The 21753-nt window shown below is 39.5% G+C and overlaps 1 protein-coding gene across 1 annotated transcript; it reads right to left on the reverse strand.

Annotated features, from left to right (window-relative positions):
* Positions 1-9905, reverse strand: ercc4 (excision repair cross-complementation group 4). Its single transcript, XM_036573090.1, has 11 exons — positions 9475-9905; positions 8741-8921; positions 8078-8273; positions 7508-7715; positions 6716-6896; positions 6480-6602; positions 2794-2901; positions 2115-2694; positions 1397-1489; positions 1141-1253; positions 1-969 (listed from the first exon to the last, which is right to left on the reverse strand). The coding sequence occupies exons 1-11, from the start codon at positions 9649-9651 to the stop codon at positions 227-229; spliced, it is 2703 nt and encodes a 900-aa protein (XP_036428983.1). The 5' UTR covers positions 9652-9905; the 3' UTR covers positions 1-226.
* Positions 9906-21753: the final 11848 nt, after the last annotated feature.

Consider the following 21753-nt stretch of genomic DNA (forward strand, 5'->3'; position numbering starts at 1 on the left):
TGATGACGCAATTCAAAATTCTTTATTTCTTCTCCATTCATTTTCCCCCAAATATTTTCATTACAAAATCCTTAAATACAAAGATGTTCAAAGACAAAATTCATGGACAGTACACTAATACATGACACATTTATACAAAAACACCCGCCACTCAAATATAGCTTAAGGCACAGTTAAAATTCAAAAACATTACTCAAATTTCAGATTAGATCACTATGCTTGTCTATCACTTTGAAGTATGTTTGTTCTTCTGAACAGAAGCTCCGTTCATGGTGTTGTGTAAGAATTCATAGAGCTTCCTGGCATTACTGGTGCTGCCCAGGATGTCACTTAGTTTCTCCTGGCTCAGAGTGAGCAGCTCAGCCAGGTTGGCTGCATGTTTCACGAGCCCCCTGAAGTTCTTGACGTTCACTCCAGGCATGCGGATGAGGAAATCATAGGGTCCGGGGTTGTAAAGGTCAGCTGATTCCTCCACCACATCTGACTCTGCTGTGATTGCCTGGGCAGCAGCGGCATCTGGCTCCGGCCGGCCGCGCTTCAGCTCCTGGAAGAGTTCGGCAGTGGCATGTGGGGAGGGGCACCATAGCAGTCTGAGGCGGGGGAAATGCAGGGTGAGGAGGGTCAGTTTAGAGGTGATGTCATTGGCAGACATTTCCTGGCGTAGGTCACTGCGAGCCACCAGAGAGAAAGGCTTGGCTGGGTCAAACTCAATAAGCAGCACGGGCTGGCGGTAGAAGCGGCTCATGGAGAGGCACTGCGTGTACAGTCGGCCACTCTGCAGCGACCCAATCAGATCACTCACACTCTTCCGTTCCACACAGATATCGGAGGTCAATATGTAATCGCCCACCTCAAGCGTGACCGGCTCAATGTCCAGCCCACGCCGATGCAGAAGAGAAGGGAGCTCACTTCGGAACTCCCTCATGTCCACAATAACCCGAGATGGCTCCCTAACCACCTCTTGTCCACCTGAGAAAGGAAAAAAAAAAATTAACACAAACATAAATGACATTTAATTCCACACTTTACCAAATGCATTTACAGATACTAAAAAAAAAATATCCAACCAATGGTATTTCAATCTAAAATGAAATTGTTCCCTTTGAACCAAATGTATAAGATCAGCCAAAAGCACATTACCTGCTTTCCGTGTATTGGTAGTAGCATGAGCAGGTTCTGAGTTGCGGACCAGGTCCAAGTTTGTGTCCTCTCGGCCTTCTCTCTCCTCTGGAACAACCATGCTGGCTTTTTCTCTAAATTCAAAATACATCAAAGAAAATAACTTAAAGAGGAGAAATCAGTGATGATATTCAGCTACAATGACATTAAACACAAATCAACAACAGTTAATAATTTTCTTAAATTTAGTTGAAATTGAAGAGAAAATTATGCAGACCTTATCAGATGTTCAAATGCTTGTTTTTCTTTACACAGAGCCGTGAGATATCTCTGCTCCTCTGTTGAGCCGCCATAAATGAGAAAATACACCCTATGAGGGACAGTGTATAAATCAAACAGAGGAATTAAAATAAATGAGGCAACTGTATGCATCATAAAAAGACAGATTTAGACCAAACACAGTGAGCCTGTGAACAACAACAACAACAACAACAACAACTGTAACTGTATAAAGTACATAGTAACATGTACACACACACACACAAACACACACTTTGGGTCACGGGGGTGCTGGAGCCTATCCCAGCGGTCACTGGGCAGAAGGCAGGACACACCCTGGACAGGTCGCCAGTCCATCGCAGGGCAGAGAGACATTCACTCACATATTCACACCTAGGGGCAATTTAGCGTGTCCAATTAGCCTGACTGCATGTCTTTGGACTGTGGGAGGAAACCGGAGTGCCCAGAGGAAACCCACACAGACACGGGGAGAACATGCAAACTCCACACAGAAAGGACCCTGGCCGTCCGGCCGGGAATCAAACCCAGGCCCTTCTTGCTGTGAGGCAACAGCGCTACCCACAGCGCCACCGTGCCACCCTAGTAACAAGCAAAGGATTTCAATTTTTGAAAACAATGAACTGAATTGTACAGATTTGCAGTATTAACTTTTTCTGGTGTATTCTGTCTGTTCAAAAAAGCGAAGAATTTAGTACCTTAGAGGTTTTCCTGGCCTGCTGGCTTTGTAAACCTCCAGCTGGCGCACAAAGCTGAGCTCAGCATCATATAACACAACAAACATGGGCTCCACTTCCTGTAATACCCGCGTTAGACTGTATGGATCAGAGCATCCTTTCAACGGATGAATGACAGTCAAGGGTTCTTTGAAAATACCATAGTAGGAATCTGAAGAAAGATTTAGAAGAATTTCTTCTTCCTGCTCTTTTTGTCCTTCTTCCACTTCCTCATGTTCTTCCTCATCTCCACTGCTTCCCATCTGTGCCATTTCAACTTCTTTCTCCTGCCCCACCATTTGTGTGAGGGTCAGTGAAATATTCTCTTTCTTTGTGCTGGATTTGGTGTTTTTGGCTTTAGATTTCTTGCCTTTGGAAGATTTTCCTATGCCTTTTTTGGGCCAGCTGTTACCTTGTTTAGATTTATCATGTGCTGCTGCAGGCTCATCTTTTCCAAAAGTGCGTGAATAAAGGCGGTTAAGTAGAGAGTCTGCTCCTCTCTGGATATACTCCTTCAGCTGAGCACATGTCCTGTCATCGCTAGCACATATCAGGACATGGCCTGGAAAACAAACACACACACGCACATGTCTCAAAGCCACACAAGCATAAACAACTGAAATAGTGAATTGATCTATTGCTCCATGTGTAACAACCTTACCTGGTTCATGCTCAGAGCTGCTATTTTCCTTCTCAATTTCTTGTAGAACCTCGGTCAAAGCCTCCCACTTTGGATTTTTCTCCAGCACAAGCTCTCTTTTCAAAGGCACTTCACACACACAAGGAGACATTTTATATCTGACATCCTTTCGTACCAGTGGAAGGCCTACATCTTAGGCTTGAGCAAGTTGACAATACCATTACGATGTCAATAGTCCTGACTATGAATTTTACTTTTTACTTTGAGATGGTGATCAACAATATGCTTGGAAGTTGCTTGATAGCACATGCATATTTAAATGGTGCAAAAACAGCATGAATGAGTCAGACATATTGTGCATTCCAACCGGGAAGTGCAGTACAGTACAATCCTGTTCTTTTTACTGCAAAAGCAAAATCAGTCTTATTGTAGGCTAAATTTAAGTATCATCCTTTACTGGTTTTTAATGGCTTTTCAGTGCAGTAAGTGGGTATTTTATCATGCTAGGACTACTAGAGGTGGTTGTAAATTTTACTACAATCACAGGCACAAATATGACCAGTAACGTGACGAATGGCACCTAAAATGTTTTGAGAATTGCTGAAGCAACAAGTTATAACCAAGGCTGGGGAGATATTTAGCCTATAGATAGATAGCCAATTTCGACTGGACCAGTCGCCCAACAAGCACCGTGCAGTAGATGTGTGCTTTTACGTTAACCAGAGGTACTGTAACACAGTCGTGGTTCGGGAGAGGATATGTATGTCAGATATTGAACTGCTGACAATTTCACTTCGTCATTATTTGCCTCGCGAATTTCAACAGGTATTTTTCACACTTGTGTATATACACCCGCGAGCTAATGCATCTGTAGCTGCCCAGCAGATTGCCAATGTAATGCACAGGTTGGACTCAATTTGTCCGGATGCTCCCAAGTTTATTCTTGGTGATTTTAACCACTGTAAACTAAACAAAACTCTTAGGACGCATGAACAGTATGTAAGTTGTACCACCACACGAAATAACTTCATGTTCGATCTTTGTTATGGTTCTCTGGTTGGTGCTTATAAGTCTTTGTTGATGCCTTGTCCTATCACAATAGTGTGTATCTGATGCCTTGAGACGCCTTGAGTGTAAAGAGAGAACAGTAAAGATTTGGTCAGAAGACAGTATTTCCTCTCTTCAAGCATGTTTTGATTGTACAGAACGGCAGTGTTCCTATGATGTTTGTGATCAAATTTCTGAATTAACTGACATGGTCTCATGTTACATTACATTTTGTGTTGACACCACTATTCCAACTAAAAATGTTTTTATTTATCCAAATAATAAAACTTGGGTAACAAAAGAGCTTAAAACAATACTCAATAAAAAGAAAAGGATCTTTTTTATTGCAAATCTGCTGGAGAAGAAGTTTATCTCCAGTGAAGTGCGAAATGAAATAAGAATTATTTAAATATAATTAAATATAGAGAAAAGATGGAAATGCAGTATAGCAGGGGTAATTTTAGAGAAACCTGGCAAGGTATTAGAACAATGACCTCTATCAATCAAGGAGTAAACAAGTCACAACAATTTATTAGGATGAATGGATTGGATGATTTACCAAACTGAATTACCAAATGCCTTCAATACATTTTTTTCTCATTTTGAAAGGCCTGAGTTTTCTGAGAATGTTCTAAGCTTAGAGGATCTCTCGTATCTCAGAATGAGATTGTGATAACTCAGAAATGTGTTACGGGTCTATTTAGGAGGGTGAATATGAACAAAGCTGCCGGTCCTGATGGTATTTGTGGGAACATTTTGTGCTGACCAGCTTAGCGAGGTTTTTACTAGACTTTTCCAGTTGTGTATTGAATGTGTTCAGATACCTACAATCTGGAAAACATCTACTATAATACCTTTTCCAAAATTGAAAAACGCCAAGGAATTAAGTGAGTTTAGACCGGTTTCACTCACATCCCTTGTTCTGAAAAGTTTTGAAAAAGATTTTAATAGACATGATTGGCTCTCTTATTGGTAGCAAATTAGATCCTTTGCAGTTTGCCTACCAAACTGGCAAGGGTGTAGAGGATGCAAAACTTTTTATCCTTGATAGGGTGTATAAGCACCATGAGAGACCCAAATCTCATGTGAGACTCCTATTTGCTGATTTTTCTTCAGCTTTTAATAAGATGCAGCCTCATATTCTGATTGAGTGACTAGCTTCTTATTTTAAATTACCTGATCAGCTGTTGGTGTTGCTTTTAGATTTTATGACCAAGAGAATTCAGCAAGTCTGGGTGAATGGTCATATGTCCAGCACCACGGTCTCAAATACGGATGCACCTCAGTGTTGTGTCCTGTCTCCTTTGCTTTTTATTATGTACACAGACTGCAGGACTTCTAGAGAGGTCAGCTGTCTTGTAAAATTTTCTGATAATACTGTATTATTGTCTCTTCTTCAGGGTTCAGAGTCAGATTACGGTTGTGCCCTACCTGCTTTTGTTACATGGTGTGATGAGAACTTTCTTGATCTTAATGTGTCAAAAACTAAGGAATTAATTATAGATTTCAGGCAAAATAAAAAGGAACCAAAAGCTAGTAACATACATGGAAAAACGGTACAAATTGTGGACACATAAGTACTTAGGAACAGTATTTGACTCTCAACTTAAATTTGATGCAAACACAGAGCTGGTTATTAAGAAGGGTCAACAAAGAACTCACTTACTGATAATGATTACATAAGCTGAATTCTTTTCATGTTTGTAATACAGTGTTGGGCAATTTTTATCAGTTATTTATTGAAAGTGTTTTAACTTTTTCATTTTTTTGTTGGTTTAATGGGCTGTCGGTGAGGGACAAGAATAGCCTGAATGGTATTGTAAAAATCTGTTCAAAGATAATTGGAGTCCAACAGAGAGACCTGGGCTCCCTGCGGGAGAAATAAATGGCTCAGAAAGCAAAAGGGATTATCACTCAATCTGTGCATGTATGAATGTATATGTATGTATATATGTATGAGTGTGTGTATGTATATACATACATGTGTACACTCACTCAGTCACTCACTCACTCACTCACTCATATAAATATAAAAATAAAATGTATAGCTGTGCTTATGGACGGGGAAAGCTGCAAACGAACTGCCCTTTTTGGGATTAATAAAGTACTCCGAACTAAACTGAACTGATATGATGGTCCTACTATGTCATCTTAAGCATTTTGAGATTTCGGCCCCCGAATTGTTATTTTCGCTGCTGTTGTTTGTGTTCACTGTAAACTCTAGCGTCACATAGGTAATCATGTGATCACCATACAACCTCTAGAAAACCCTGTCTATACTTTCACACTGTTGTGTGAAGGTAAATGGACACAGGTACTCAAGCAGGGTACAGATAGTTCTGTGCTCAGATTAGTACCATACTGCACTCCCTAGTGGAATAATGCCTTTAGATTCAAATGACTATTACAAACATGAGAATTGAGTTGGCAAGAACCGCACAAATGCATCACGAGATTCAGTGCAAAGGAAACTCACTTTTTTGGATCAATACTCAACAGCGCTGTCACCAAACTGTAAATCTGGTTTCACTACAGACTATTGAATTTTCTAATAAGCACCTCCTTTTTTTGAATATAAATGATAACATCATGAAATTGAAAAAGGCCTATCAGAAACTTTGCCCAGCCCATCTACTGCAACAGTAGTTGAAACAGCATACCAGAGGCACATGGCTTTTGGTCCATTTCACCAACTTTAAGCTTCTTTTTTCCCTCATGAATTTGATAAACACGGCTACGGGCATTCACAAACATAGATGTGCTCGAGTCCAGAAACAGCCATCCTACAGAGATAGAGAAGAGAGCACATAAAGAGGATCAGGACCTTTTTTTACTTGCACTCCTTTGATAAATGACTGAACACTCTGTTTCATTAAAACAACTCTGTCACCCGTACCTGAGTTACTGCCAAAGTTTTTCTGGCTGGAGCGCAGAGACTCCAGCAGGTTGAGGAAAGTGACACAGTCGTACTGGGTGAGGTAGAGCAGCAGAGTGCGTAAAATCTTCAGATCCTGCACCAGAGATTTGGTCTTGGCCCCCAGCTGATGCCACAAGGGATCTAGGTAATGCCGAACGGTCTAAGCAAACAGCACAGAAAACACAACATCCCATAAACATGTGCTTATTTTGGTAATGAACTAATGTAGACAGTCTTAAGACAGGTGCATTATACAGGTACATTAAAGCTTTTCCTACATCATACAGAAAAGACACTGCTACTCCTGAAATAAAGAAAAGCACTCTGGAGTCAAAAACTGCAGCAATCAGAAGGTAGGGATTCAACTGTACTGACTTTTGGAATGTTATAATTGATAATATTGATAATAATTATAATAATAATAATAATTAATAATAAATCATTGAAGCATGCACTCAAATATAAAAGTAATATAAAAATCTGACTATTTTCCAGACATAAAAATTGTCCCACAAATCTTGGTATGTTGTTTTTGTTTTGTGTACTGTTAACTATATTCCCCTACTGTTTAAATGTTTCCTCCAGGCACATTTGCATCTTCAGTGTAGTTTCAAAAATAATTCTGAATCAAACAAAAATAATCAAGTTATGGTGAAATTTGAGATGTTATGGTGATAAATCATAAATAATAAGAAATAAATAGAATCATTCAGAGGTCAGAGTTTTAGACCTTTAATACATGAGCATAGTGACTATAGCTAATGTTCTCACTTTCTCAAAGGCATTGCCAAGTGTATTCTCCAAAGACAGGTCCTCAGCCTCTAGAGTTGGATTGTATCGCTTGAGCTCCTTTAGGCAGGCGTTCATGATGTCCAGAATGGAGCTCTGGATGGCCCTCATGGCGGAAGTCAAAGGCACGTGCAGCTCCACCACATCAGGCTTGTGTCGATCCAGAACAGTGTTCACAGACGCTTGAAACCTGAGTGAGACCAACACACACAAAGAAACATACTACTGAAACAACGGAACAATTTTTCAAAATGCCTACTGTAGATAGATTAGGGTTGTAATTCTCTCATCCTACAAGTACATTGGGAAATTGTTTAGTGCCTCATGAAATCTCAAAATTCACCACAAATCTGATTATTTTGGCATGATTCAGAAATATGTTTTCAAACAGGAGAAACAACTTACACAGTAGTAGGACACAGATAATAAAAACAATACACAAGCATGCTTTTATTTTTACATTTGGAAATAGTCCCAGAATTTTATTGAAATAACATTCCTAAATCAGTCAAGCTGCCACCTTCATACCACAGCATCATTATCTACTTATACCTAGGCCAGAGAAAGAGCTTCTTCACAAAAAGGTTTCTCATAACTCGCTCAACTTGGCAGAAGCCAGTGGAGAAAGCTGTGGCTTTATCTGTGAAGGCTTTGATGAACCCAGTCTTGTTCTTTTGTCGGTATAGTCTCAGAATAAAGGCTTCCTGACAGGACTCAATGATCTTATGGGCACGGTAGACCAGGATCCCTGCAAGAGTAACAGTAGAGTCCATGTCAGCCATTTCTTCCTACAACACCAACTGTCATACCATTAAATAAGCAATGAACACTGCAGAGTAAAATAACTGTATATAGCAAGGGTGCACAATACAACGGCACTGATATATTTTCCCTGTTAAATCAGACATGTAATTATGTAATTATTACTATCAGTCTGGTACTGGCACTACAGTCAATAATTGTAAGTGATATAATTTGTGCTAAGCCACGTACTGGTGCATGTATAGTCAACAATGGCGGGATTTTACGTTTTTTCAATCTCATTGAAACAGAGCATAGTGGAAAACAATGGGATGGATCTGAAGCTATGTGATAGACATGTAAAATTGTTCAAGGCTTAATCTGCTTGCTGCATTTTAAAAATGGATTATAGTGTGAACCTATTTTAAAAATGCAATAAAATACATCTCGGTGCAACCTTAGTATGCATATTACCTGAAATGAGGTGAGCAGGAATCCTGTCGGTGAGGAAGTCAACCACCAAGATGCGGCTGGTCACAAACAGTACTCCTCCTTGTGTGTAAAAATGGTAGCGCTCGCTGCTCTGTACATCACTGTTCACAGACTGGGGAAGATGACTCACCCCCTCAGCTCTCAACTGCTCTGTGAAGTATTCCTGCAGGACTTACCACCATTAGTTAACTTGCACTCAAACATACTCCTACAAAAGAACACTGAACTACAAGAAGCACCTGCTATTGATGCGGTAATTATTGTAGGACATTTAATCAATGTCCAGTTGTGCCATTTTCTCTTTCGTTTGCTAAGTTCATCTATAGTTATTTTTATATATAGACCACATCATATGTCTGCTTTTAGCAAAACAGTATAAAGATGTCCATCCAATATGTAACTATACAAATTTATCAACAGGCCAATCAGCACATGTCCTCTACGGGAGCTTTGCAAGATGGGACAGACCCCGTTTTCTTTTCCTCTGAAAGGTGTGGTTATCTGAATATTTTTCTAACCAAAGTTTATCAACACCCGCCTCACATTAAGGTGGCTAAATCTTATTGCGCATAGTCTACTGAAAAGATTTTGTTGTAGCTGTATTAGCTACACTACTTCAAGAAATACGTAGGTTAAACTCTACGTTGTGATTAGCTGTCACAACGTACAGGTTTCTTTATTGTTAGCTGCAAAGCAGCATTGTTAACCTATATTACCTGCTCAGGGGTGGTTGTGTTCAGCAACAGCACTAGACTTCCTTCCTCGGAGTAAACCTTCATAAACTGCAATAATATACGGTCAATACCGAGTCCTTCAGCAGACACGAGTAAACCATCAGTGCTGAAGAGGCTCAGAAACATTTCAGTTTCATACTCTAGCAGAGGTCCCGCCATCTCTCTCAGGCTGCCGGCAGTCAACAAAGCCTGAATGCTCCGGAAAATTAGATAAGAGTCAGTTTTGGCTCACGTCCGCATAGTCTTTTATAGAGTCGAGTTTAACTAACTAACAAAGATATTACCCTCTGACTCTGAGCAACCCCTTGCTTACAGACTCAACACAATATCGCCTTGAAAAGGTTTTAAAAAAGAAAGACGCCTGATATCACGTGACACAACGGCTCGAAGAAGCATGCGGTTATACACCATCAGCGCCCCCTACTGCACTGGATTCCACTACAGCAATATGGGACCACCAGACCATTTTCTTACCAGGGGTGGCGCCGCAGCAGAAATTTGATTGGCCTGTTAGGCAGCCCAGTCACTCCAGTCCAAACACGTCATTAACTGATACAAACTCATTGCCTTACAGTAAAATTTGAATGATTTGAACGATTAATATACTACTCACCTGAATCATGTAAAAGATTCAAGGATAATTAAATTAGCTGAAATTAGCTAAAATTGGTGCCTTAGTGGTACTGATAAATGGAATCTGTGCAACAGAAGATTCTTGAGCAGTTGTTTTAATTTTCACAAATATGATATCTTTCTTAGATAGATAGATAGATAGATAGATAGATAGATAGATAGATGTATTCTGCCAACTACTATGAAACAGTTTGCTAAATCTATGTGTAAGCGTGACACATGTACATAAAAAGGTGACACGTTTGAATTGATTTGCTTTTGTAACAGTCTTATCTAACATAGAAGCAAATTACAAGAATCAAGACAAAGAAAAAAAAAGTGGTTCAACCCAGATCTGATGAAGGTCTTGACTGTGGACTTAAATGTCATGTTTTTTTTTCACTTAATGAAGTGCTTTCATGTTATGGTATAGAAGTGAATATTTGCACCTTTTGTTGACAAGATTAGAGGAATCAGACAGATCTTCTGAAAGATGTGTTTTTAAGGCTATTGCATTTCTACCATTTAACCAGTAACAAAAGAAAATGCGAGCTGCTATGCTAGGTTGGGTAACTGTAAAAACTGCTGTGTTTCTATTCTGGTGCCTCTGAAACTGTACATCAGACCCACTCTTCACTCCGCTTTTCAGTGAGAAAGAGGAGGTGGATACATTTCTTTCTCTGAATAGTAAACACTGGTGAATGGAGGCGGTAAAAGTTCATGCTGTCACTCTATCAGTTCTATCAGTGAATGAACAGTAGAGCTTTTGCCAGTGAAGAGATGGAAGCAGGAGGAAAGCAAATCTGAATCAGCAGCCCCACATTCATCGCATCAGGCTTTTGATCCCTTCATCTGTGTTTATGTGCACTAAATCTGTATCCACTTACGGTATGCAGCACTGCCTACACACTGATGATCAGTGTTTAGTTGGGATTTGCAGTGCTAAACGGAAATCGGAAATAGCAGCAGCGGTGTGTATTACTAACCATTCTATTTTTATCTTGACATACACATTCATACACATCCCCTCCCCCCCACACACAGACACATGCTAGAAAATTCCAAAATAATATTTTAATACTTATTAAAAATAAGTGAAAAGTGGGCAATTTAACAGTTTGTGTGAGCGGTTGTTATGTAATAGTCAGTATGAGTTGATTTTTAGAGCGTTTAATAGGCTCTGTAAGCTGCAAGCAAAACACAAACAAAATGAACAAAAATGCTGCCTGATTGCTTAACACTCATCATGTGCCTAAACCATGCTAATATCAGGCAGAAACAGAACAGGCCCACAATGTATACAAAGTATTCCAGAATTATTTGCACCTCATTCATCATGAAGAGAAATTCATAATAAAGCTACACATTCAATGACAAAAAGGCAATACCTGCACATTACAGTAAAAGAATCTTGTTTTAATAATAAAAATAACAATAAAAATACTACTACTACTACTACTACTAATAATAATCTTTAGCTACATTGCACTTGGACTGGCAACTTGTCCAGGGTGTTTCCCGTCTTCCGCCCAATGACTGCTGGCATAAGCTCCAGCACCCCCACAACTCAGGAGGATAAGCAGCTTAGAAGATGTGTGTGTGTGTGTATATATAGAACTTTTCATGCCGGTGGCAGCTCAGAGTGCTTTACAGACAGATGATAAAGCTTAACAGTAATAGAGGAAATTATGAGCATTAATTCAAAATCATGTAAGAAACACAAAGCTTTGAACACAAAGTTTAAGAGATACATTTTTAAATCCCTGCTGTTGGAACAAAACCTTGTATCTTCATTTTTGTCGGTTTTTTTTTCAGTTTTTGGCATAATTTGAAAATGCCTGTTGTTCTTTACATTGTGTGTACATTTCATGATGAATGGACCAGAACAAATGGTTCAAAATTACTCTGAAAAAGTCTGGTTCTATTGACTTAAAAGTAAAGTATGTTTTGGAGATATAAGATTTAAGAGTTCCAACAGCAGTGAAATGTTTCTTAAAAGTGTGCACTAAGCTTGACTGTCTAATAAACGGTGGAATTAAATTCAACGGTTAAAAAGCATAATAACTGACAGAGGCCTCTCTATGTTTTCTGTATTTTACAGAAAGTATTTGCAGAAGGGGGCAGCACGGTGGCGCAGTGGGTAGTGCTGTCGCCTCACAGCAAGAAGGGCCTGGGTTCGATTCCCGGCCGGGTGACCAGGGCCGTTTCTGTGTGGAGTTTGCATGTTCTCCCCGTGTCTGCGTGGGTTGCCTCCGGGTACTCCGGTTTCCTCCCACAGTCCAAAAACATGTAGTCAGGCCAATTGGACATGCTAAATTGCCCCTAGGTGTGTGTGGATGTATATGTCTGTTTGTCTGCCCTGCGATGGGCTGGCGACCTGTCCAGGGTGTATCCTGCCTTCCGCCCGATGACAGCTGGGATAGGCTCCAGCACCCCACCGCGACCCGGAAGGATAAGCGGTTTAGATGATGGATGGATGGATGGATGGATATTTGCAGAAGGCCAGTATCTGCAGATCTAAGATCACATGCTGGACTAAACAGACAGACATTCTGTGATTAGGTCAATTAGAGCCTCAAAAACTAGCAGCAGAACTTTAAAATCTACCCTGAGTGATGATATGATCTCTTTTTTGTTTTTGTTAAAATGCATGCTGCCTCATTTTGTACGAGTTGTAGAGGATGTATTGATTTCTTAGAGAGCCAGTAAGAAGAGTATTACACTAACAACGGCATAAACAAGTTTCTCTGTGTCGCTCTGGGATAGAAAAGGTCGAACTTTAGCAATATTTCTCAAATAATACAGAGCTACTTTAGTGTCTGTGCTTACATGTGGGATAAAACAGAGCTCAGGGTCTAAGATAAAACTCAGGTTTCGTACTTCAGATTTCGTATATGAAGCTAAACAACCAATCTTCTTATAAAGCAGCTTTCTCTGAGTTTTACTACCAATACTCAGTATGTCAGTTTTCTCGTGATTCAGTTGTAGACAATTTGTGACATCCAGTGAGAAATATCTGACACACAGCTGGTTAGTCTGTCTACAGAGTCTTGATCATCAGAAGGAATGTGAATGAATAATTGTGTGCTGTCAGCATAGCTATGAAAATTGATATTATGTTTCTTAATGACATCACCTAGAGGTAACATGTGCAAAGAGAAAGCAAAGGCCCTGGTATCAAAAGCTGAGCCAGAAGTCACTGACAACACGAACCAATGCTGCCTCAGTACTATGTTTAGAATGAGAAACTGACTGAAACTTCTCATATAACTTTTTGATATAAAATATGCATATAATTGTTTGAAAATAACTTTTTTCTAAGACTTTACTTTGAAAAAGGAAGGATTGAAATTGGTCTAAAATTATTTAGTATGGAAAGATCCACACTACTCTTTTTTTTTAGCAGAGGCTTCACCAGAACAGTTTTAAAAATGTCTGGAAAAGCACCTGTTGGTGGAGAACAGTTTACAATAGTTAAAACAACACTTTGAACATAATCAAAAACCATCGTAACGAGAGAAGTAGGAAGCATTTGTTCATTTTAATGAGCCCATATCATGGAAACCCAAATGTGCTTAAAGTAGTATAGACACATTGTTAAAGTTTCAAAATATAATTCATCCCAGTCCATATAATCCACTTAACTGCGAAAATTATACAACCCGTGCATGGTAAACAAGCTATTTGAAAAGATTGCTAGCTGAATGTAACTGAAGGAGTCTGGCTTATGCTGTTGGCTCATTGACTGAGAGCAGGTGATATAGTTCAGTCCGAAACTGACCTTTTTAGTTTATCCCGGCTGTGTTTGGCATAAATACAGGGAGACTTATACCAGACCCTAGTGGGGAATAAATTAGATTCTGATTCTTAGAGTCTCAAATCTAATACATTGAACCCGCAATTGTAGCGAACGGCCTGTAGGGGGCAGCAAAGCACTATTCTGCATTTAGCGCCACTGCAAGCTTTCCTGCCGCTCTAGTTTAAGTGGGGCACATTAAAACATTCAATTTTACCCACTCAGCTGTTGTGCAGTTGCAGGAGGGTATGACTAAATCTTTCATGAAATTTAAATACTAATTATGTAGTCAGAGGCTAATTATGTTGCTTTCATAACTGCATAAGCACCTACTTTAGGCTACACCATGCATAGCAGTGAAGGAGCTAACGTTACAGTACACACATTCACATAAACACTTCAATAAGCAAAACAAGATAGGGCAAAATGCATTATTAGATTAGATTATAACAATATAGTTGTGTTAGACTGTACATGGGAAAAAAAACAAGCATCTACATACAGATGGAGTGCTTGAGGGCGAAGATGGTAATTTAACAGTTACTGCAGCAAAGAAACACTCTTATTTTAGACAAAAACAGATAACAGTTAGCCAATATGGAATTCTAGATAAGTAAAAAATATGCTTGGTTTCTTGAATTCGACACAATGGTTAATGTAGAGGTTGTTTGGTTCTGAAGCAGACTGTCATTTTATGTTGCATTTCAAAGCAAGCCTCTTAAATAGGACATTTTGCTGAACTTGGCAAGTGAAGATTAATTGATTTCATAGCAGAGAGAGAGAGAGAGAGAGCCAGAGAGAGAGAGCGAGAGAGAGAGAGCGAGAGAGAGAGAGAGAGAGAGAGAGAGAGAGAGAGCAAAAAAAGGTTGGTTAAGCACAGTAACCTAAAATGTATTCCTTGGTCCTTGACTTCCATTAGATATTTATTCGGCTTATTTCTTCACTGTCTGCTGAAATATGAATGAAATGGAAAAACCACCTATAGTAGGTTTCTTTGGCAACCACTCACTCACTTGCTTCCTCACTCACTCACAATAATAAGCACTGTGCTCAGCCAGTTCGAAGTCAAAGCACTCAAAAGCTCTGAATAATATAATTGGGCATCACTTGTCAACTCTACTTATTTAGCCTACATTAAGAGTGGCCAGAACACAAAAACGACGAGACCTACTTTTTTTTTTTTACTTCTTTATTCTGCTTCTTGCATACTAAGCATGACAATCTCTGAGCACCTTTAAGAAAAGAAGCCCTACTTGGCCAAAGGAAGAAGAAAAGCAAAGGGATACCCTCCACTCAGCCAAAAAAGCAGCGTTTTCATGATGAGCCATGAAGAAGTCTCTTGGGCTGTCAGATTCATTTTAGCAAAACCGCGGTGACACAGATCTGGTGAGAAAAGGAGAAAAAATACAGCAGGGAATGAGGGAGAGAGACAGAGAAACAGAGGGGGGGGAGGGGGGGACAGATTCAGAAAGGGAAAGAAAGAGAAAGGGGGGGGGAGAGAGAAAAAGGGACCATGAATGAACTAGAGAGAGTGTGAAAAAGGGAAAGAATGAGAGAGAGGAAGAATTAGGGAGAGATAAAGAAAGCAAGAGAGAAAGAAAATGAAAAAGAAGGAGAGAAGGAGAGAAAAAAAGAGACAAAAAGTGAGAGTGAGAGAAACAGAGAGATAGAGAGAAAGAGAGAGAGGGAAAGAGAGAGGGAGAGAGAGAGAGAGAGAGAGAGAGAGACAGACAGAGAGACAGACAGAGAAAGGGAGAGAAAGAGAAAGGAGGGAAGAGAGAAAAAAAGAGACCATGAATGAACTAGAGAGAGTGTAAAAAAGGGAAAAAAAGAAAGAGAGGGAGAATTAGGAAAAAAAAGAAAGTGAGTGAGAAAGATAATGAAAAAGAGGGAGAGAAAGAGAGAAAAAAAGAAAGAGAAAGAAAAAAGAAAGACAGAAAGTAAGAGTGAGGGAGACAGAGAGACGAGGTCAGGCGAGAGGGAAAACAAAGCCTTGTCCCAAACAGGCGGCTGTGTGTGGTGATGTCAGAAAGTACAGAGATGAATAATGCAGTAAAACAGTGGCTGCTCCAAGATCAGGTGCTGTTTTGGTGGCTGTAAACTCTAAAAAAGCAGGCCATTTCTTCTGCACTTTTGTGAAAAAAAGCTTCTTGTGTAGATGTGGATGGAAGGCAAGCTTCAGCACCCTATGTTCTTCCAGCATCCACAGCAGTGGTGGTGGTGGACAGCGTTTGGAGTATGAGGCCTCAGGCCACTCACAGGCCAGAATATCAGCACTGGGGCCCTCAGGCTAAAACCCAGAGTTGCTCACAGGGGAAAACGAGTTGGAAACAAGGGAAGAAAGGCATTTAACTCCCACAGGCTTTAGAGCTTGTGTGGTGTGGCTGACCTCCCTCTGTCTGAATATGGAAATCAGCATCTATAAAGTAATAACTTGCCGAAAAATTACATTTCCACATTTTTTCCCCTACCAGATGTAGTTTATCAGGCAAGACATGTTGTGTCTGAAGCACTGGAGGGTCGAGGCTACTGTAGCAATGGAAGCTTATAGCTGCCATGTTAAAACTGTAAAAACTACATGTTTACATCATCACATATTTATCTCAAACTCTGTCTTGTTGTTAAATAATGTAAAACAGATTTGCTTGTGTTGTTTCTGACACTGTTTGACATGTATTGACAGGCATCACACAGTTTCAGAAACCTCATAAATTAGTCTGTCTGAGGTTACAAAATAATTCCTTTTGACCCAAATATTAGCATCAGTGCCAACTTGTGCAGAAGTCCCCTTTCACAGGCTTCCTGATGCCATATTAAGGGATGGTCCATTACTGTATTAGACCCCTTGAATTGGTAAGGGATGGGGTCAATATGAAGAACTTACCCACAAATCATTGCAATATGATGCGTTGTCCATTATGTTCGTTATTTAATATTTTAAAACTTTGAACATGTTATGTTCATACTGGGTAAATTGGTATACACCAGTTGTTAACAAAGCTTATATGCTGAATTCTAATGCGTCAGTTTTGCAGCACACAATTTGCTTAGCTAATTAGTTCAACAAGTCTAGACTAGCCAAGGGCAAGTGCATTTGTATTGATAAATGGGATCATTATTGTCCCCATTATGACATTTTGTAACAACCTGCATATAAAAAACCTATATGTCTAAAGGACACACACACAAACACACACACATACACACATACAACAGGAAAGCCAGTTAATCAGGTTTCTCTCCATAAAGCTGGTCATAGTAATTCTTTTCTTAGTTTCTACAAGATGTAAGGATTGGAGTAGTGATTTAAATTCCACTAAAAAGAGGGACAGTGTTGGCTGAGAATTTGAAAACTTCTGTTTATGAATAAAGAATTTAGCATGTAGAATGAAAAAAAAAACAATATACTCAAGAGGCTTGTTAGTAAAGTTGTTGCAGTAACAAATAGTATCTTTGAGATTAAAGAAATAAGTAATTTTGACAGGGCTAAAAAAGCAGTGTATATGTGACGTAACCGATGACGTCCAGCAAAATGATTTGACTTTTTATTTGATTATTTATTTTGTTTGATTATTTTATTTATGTTTAATTTTCATCAAACAGAACGTGTCATACGGCGCTATAATGAGGTGAGAGATGACATATCTGACACATCAGACCACTGACTCACATCCTATCTCTGCTCTCTCGTTCTGGGCTCTGGTTCTGGATGAACTTTATGCAAATGAGCTCTGTAGTGACAAATCAGATTGTTTATATCGTAACAGATTGTGTAACCAGGGTTGGGATAGCTACTGAAAAATTAGTAGTTAGCTACTTTGTAGCTACTTTCCCAAAATGTGTAGCTAGCTACAATTTAGCTACTTTTCCAGAAAAAGTAGTGGCTGCTTTTTAGCTACTTTCTGAAAAGTAGTGCACTACTTTCAAAGCACGATTGTCAGAATGTTTGTGAATCTCCACCTGACACACCAAACAGGCCCAACTGATAATGTGAACAAGACACTACATTTAGTCATGTGCCAGAAAGAAACATACAATTGAAAAGCTGCAAATATAAAAAAATCACCAAAAAGTAGGCGCGATATCCAACAAAAATTTAGACTAAAGGCAAAGTCAATCATTCCAGGTTTTTCCTAACAAAAGTCAACAACAATAACTGAATACAAACCAAACAATTTCGTGCAAAGCGCTGTCAACTGTTGAAATGAAACTGTTACAATTTAAACATTTCAGGAAGATGTACAGACATGACTTTCAGAGTCCTCTGTTAAACTTCAGCAAGCCTTTAGCCTCAAGTTCTCATCAGTGACCATGTTTCTGTTTGGGGTGAGAATCAGGCCTGTGCATCTGAATAATCTCTCCACTGCTGCAGAGCTGTTGCGGCTCCACAGCAGAACTAGATTTTTAGGTAAAATAACATAATCCACCTTTGCTGTAAAAGCGTTAGAACACACAGTCCTAACACAGTTTTCACAATAAATGGTCTTAAACGCTGGAGTTAACGCATAACTACTAATTCACCAACCTTTAATCCTGAACACTGATGGACAGACTGCTGGTCACGCGGCACTGCAGATAACGAAAAGGCAAAGAGAGAGATTTAAGACGAACATCAATAATTTGGAGATGAATGGACTTATTTGCATTTATAATCACTTAGCTGGTTTCCTCATACGTTTAATTTGCAGCAAGTCGCGAAGCTGAAGTCGCTTCTCTTTCTCCAGCTTCTCGTTCGAATTTTTCCCGTTCCTTCTTAAATGGCGCAGCAGTACAATCTGGCGCCTCAGGAACCATTTAAGGTGGAACGGGACAATTCGAATGAGAAGCTCGTGAAAGAGAAGTGACTTCAGCCCAATGTTCTCTCAATGTTCGACATTTTACAAGAAACTCGCGGAAAAGTTTCCTGAGATGCGAGAAAAGCAGCTACAGCTGTGCTAAATCTTAAAGCACAGCAAAGAAAGTTTGCGTTTTCATTTATTAAATTTTTAGCCTGAACTAGTACATCAGCACATACCGAGACATGTTTACAGCCATGATGTTAAAACGGACATAAAATGTTGTGGCTCCCAAGGTGGTTTCATTTTTGTTGAAAGGACTAAATGGCTCTTCTTAACATTTCGGTTGTGACACCTGAGCTAAGTCTACTAGTAAGGGGTAATCAGTGTGTGACTGTTTGCTCGAACTGTCCGCGGCTCAGTCAGGACTGCACAGTCGCCACCAGCCCAGTGAACGACCGCACTCTATGGTTCATTTTGCGCAGATTGCCTGAAGCCTGTAGTGAAATTGCAGCAAAAATTTTCGCTACAGCTACACAAAAATTTGTAGGCGCTACAGCTATTAGCTACAGTTCATAAAACCGTAGCAGCTACAGCTATTAGCTACAAAAATTGTAGTTAACTACAAAAAGTAGTGCCCTACTTAGCTACTCCCCCATCCCTGTGTGGCACACCCACAGTCACATACTAGATTTAACACTGAAACACACTCTGAGTGGGATATATAACAGTTGGCAGAATGAAAAACCTCATTATTACGATAGATGATTATTTTTATGTTAAAAAAGCAACGTTAGACTGCTTTGGAACTCTAAACTGGCCCAGTACTCAGCTTAGGCTTTCTCTCTTTGCACCTCAACCTGTGTGTGTTTGAGTGACGCACCTCCAAAGTGGCCAGAAGTTTTCAGCTCATTGTAATGAATATGCGGTGTTCACTTCAACAGGGCTACTGCAGACTGAAAACAAGGCAAACAGGTATCATTTCTATCTAAAACCGATGTAGATCACATTGGTTTTTGTGGATAACTGTAACCACTATGAACGCTAAGCCATCACGGGCAAATTACATTGCAAGCGGTGGTCATTGGGGTCAATGCACCTTGTGCATTATGAAGCCGATTATAGGCCTTTCAGCTGATAGAACACAAATGATAGGCAGAGTTTTGAGAATGGCCTCTATTTACAATAACTGTTAAAGCAGGATCTCAAAAGAAGATGTCTGCCAAATTTAGGTAAACACTTACCTTTTGACCATGGTATAGTAAGCAGTATAATTCAATAATTCACATTTAAATTAAATAATTCACATTTCTTAGAAAGCAGTACAGTTTTTGACATGACTTTGGATTGGAGAGCTGTATGGACTTGTCATGACTTGTACTGGAGAGCAGAAGAGCCCAGAGAGCTACCACCCTGCAGTGTGTAGCTACAGCCCTTATTTAACACATCTGGGGCCCTATTACAGAAACCTCTTATCTATTTTGTCTTAACTTAAGATCTGACGGGTTAAGATATGATTTTCCACAAATTCCTATTACAGAAGCAATTCTTATCTTGATTTAGGACTCTTATCTTACATCTTATCTCAAGTTAGGAAATCTTAACTCAATCGATCGAAGTCGACAATCAACTGTCATGTCTGTTACCTAGCAACCGACCATACGCACACAGCTGAAATGTAAACACATAATGAAAATAATCAAGCTAGTGAGCAAGAACGCTAGTTAGCTACCGTTACTAAAAAAAGGTCAAACAAAACTTAAGTGCGATTAACTGAAAGTTATGTTGTGACAGCGCTTTGAGCTGTTTATCAGAGCATCGCCGCTCTCCAGTTTCAGTTTTAGTTTTCCAAATGCTTTAGCCGACCGCGCTAATGTTATTCCTCCTAATAAACAGACACACGTTCAAATTCTGTCTCCTCATTATTCACCACCGTCACTGTAATATTTTATCTGATGAGTTTTCATCCACATAAACACATCAAGGTAATAAAAGGGGACGGTGGGGAGTGTGTCCAGTTAATAAAGGCCTTCAGAGGCATCTGAATATCAGCAAAGGATGTCTTGGATCTGAACTCTCCAGGGTGGTAGATCTCAAGGACCAGGACTGGGCACCACTATTCTACAGCAAGTTTGTTGTGTCCCTGTATTTTATTCTCAGAGTGAAGCATGATGTGTAATTTTTATTTAAAATCACTAAAATTTTCTCTGGAGGATCAAACCTCTGAACACTGTACAAGGGGATGATTTCTGAACCATTTTTTGCTGCTTATGAGTTTGCCTGTCTGTATTGGGCAGTTGTGAAATTATTAACCTTGTGATATTTTACCATGTCTGCTGCTGAATGTAAAACAATATATGTGCATAATGTAAATAATATATCTAAATATATTTAAAGATTTTTTCGAATTTGAAACCATGGTCCTATTTTGGCCCCACCTAAAATCCTAGAGTCTCCACTAATATGCAAACATTTGTTTAGGTTTACACAAAAAATTGTTTATGTTTACATTTGATTTTTTGCCAAACTGTTTCTTAAGGATTAATGATGCTATTTTGGTCTTACTGTCCATTAAATCCCAGTTATCAATGAGATGCAGCCTAAATCAATCATTACTTCTTTTCACTTTTTCTTGGCTTGGCTTGTTCAGTGGGACTCCTTATGAAGTGGCTTGCCAACAATACCAATGGCACTTATGAAAATGGCTGCACAAATAAAGCTCGTCTGACTCCAGTGTACACCATAGACACTGCCAAGTTCCAATAAAGACCTTTATGCATTTCAGTTATCTACTATTGTTTTCTGTGCAAAATTAAATCATTAAAACTATATTAACAGTTGTTTGTTTTGGCATACACAGTCTAAGCTCTAGTGAACATTTAGAACTGCAGACACAGTCATCATACCGCACTGGGATGAAAACCGCGCAGCAAAATGATCACAAACATCATCAACAAGACTAGTTTGGGGCAAAAAACACTTGCAGTGCGCTTGCTATGACCCTGACAGGGAAAACTCAAAACCCCTTTTGGGGAGAAGTAATGAAATTTGAATGAGAGAACTAGAAGCTGCTAGTAT

This window comes from Colossoma macropomum, unplaced genomic scaffold, assembly GCF_904425465.1.
Source record: "Colossoma macropomum unplaced genomic scaffold, Colossoma_macropomum, whole genome shotgun sequence".
NCBI classification, from domain to species: domain Eukaryota; kingdom Metazoa; phylum Chordata; class Actinopteri; order Characiformes; family Serrasalmidae; genus Colossoma; species Colossoma macropomum.

Excerpts from the sequence above, each read along its gene's own strand:
- ercc4 (XM_036573090.1), bottom strand. The coding sequence starts at position 9,651 with ATGGCGGGACCTCTGCTAGAGTATGAAACTGAAATGTTTCTGAGCCTC. Across the intron at positions 7,716-8,077 it reads AAGCTCTTTCTCTGGCCTAG|GTTTCAAGCGTCTGTGAACA; the intron begins GTATAAGTAGAT and ends GGTCTCACTCAG. Across the intron at positions 1,254-1,396 it reads GCATTTGAACATCTGATAAG|AGAAAAAGCCAGCATGGTTG; the intron begins GTCTGCATAATT and ends TTTTGAATTTAG.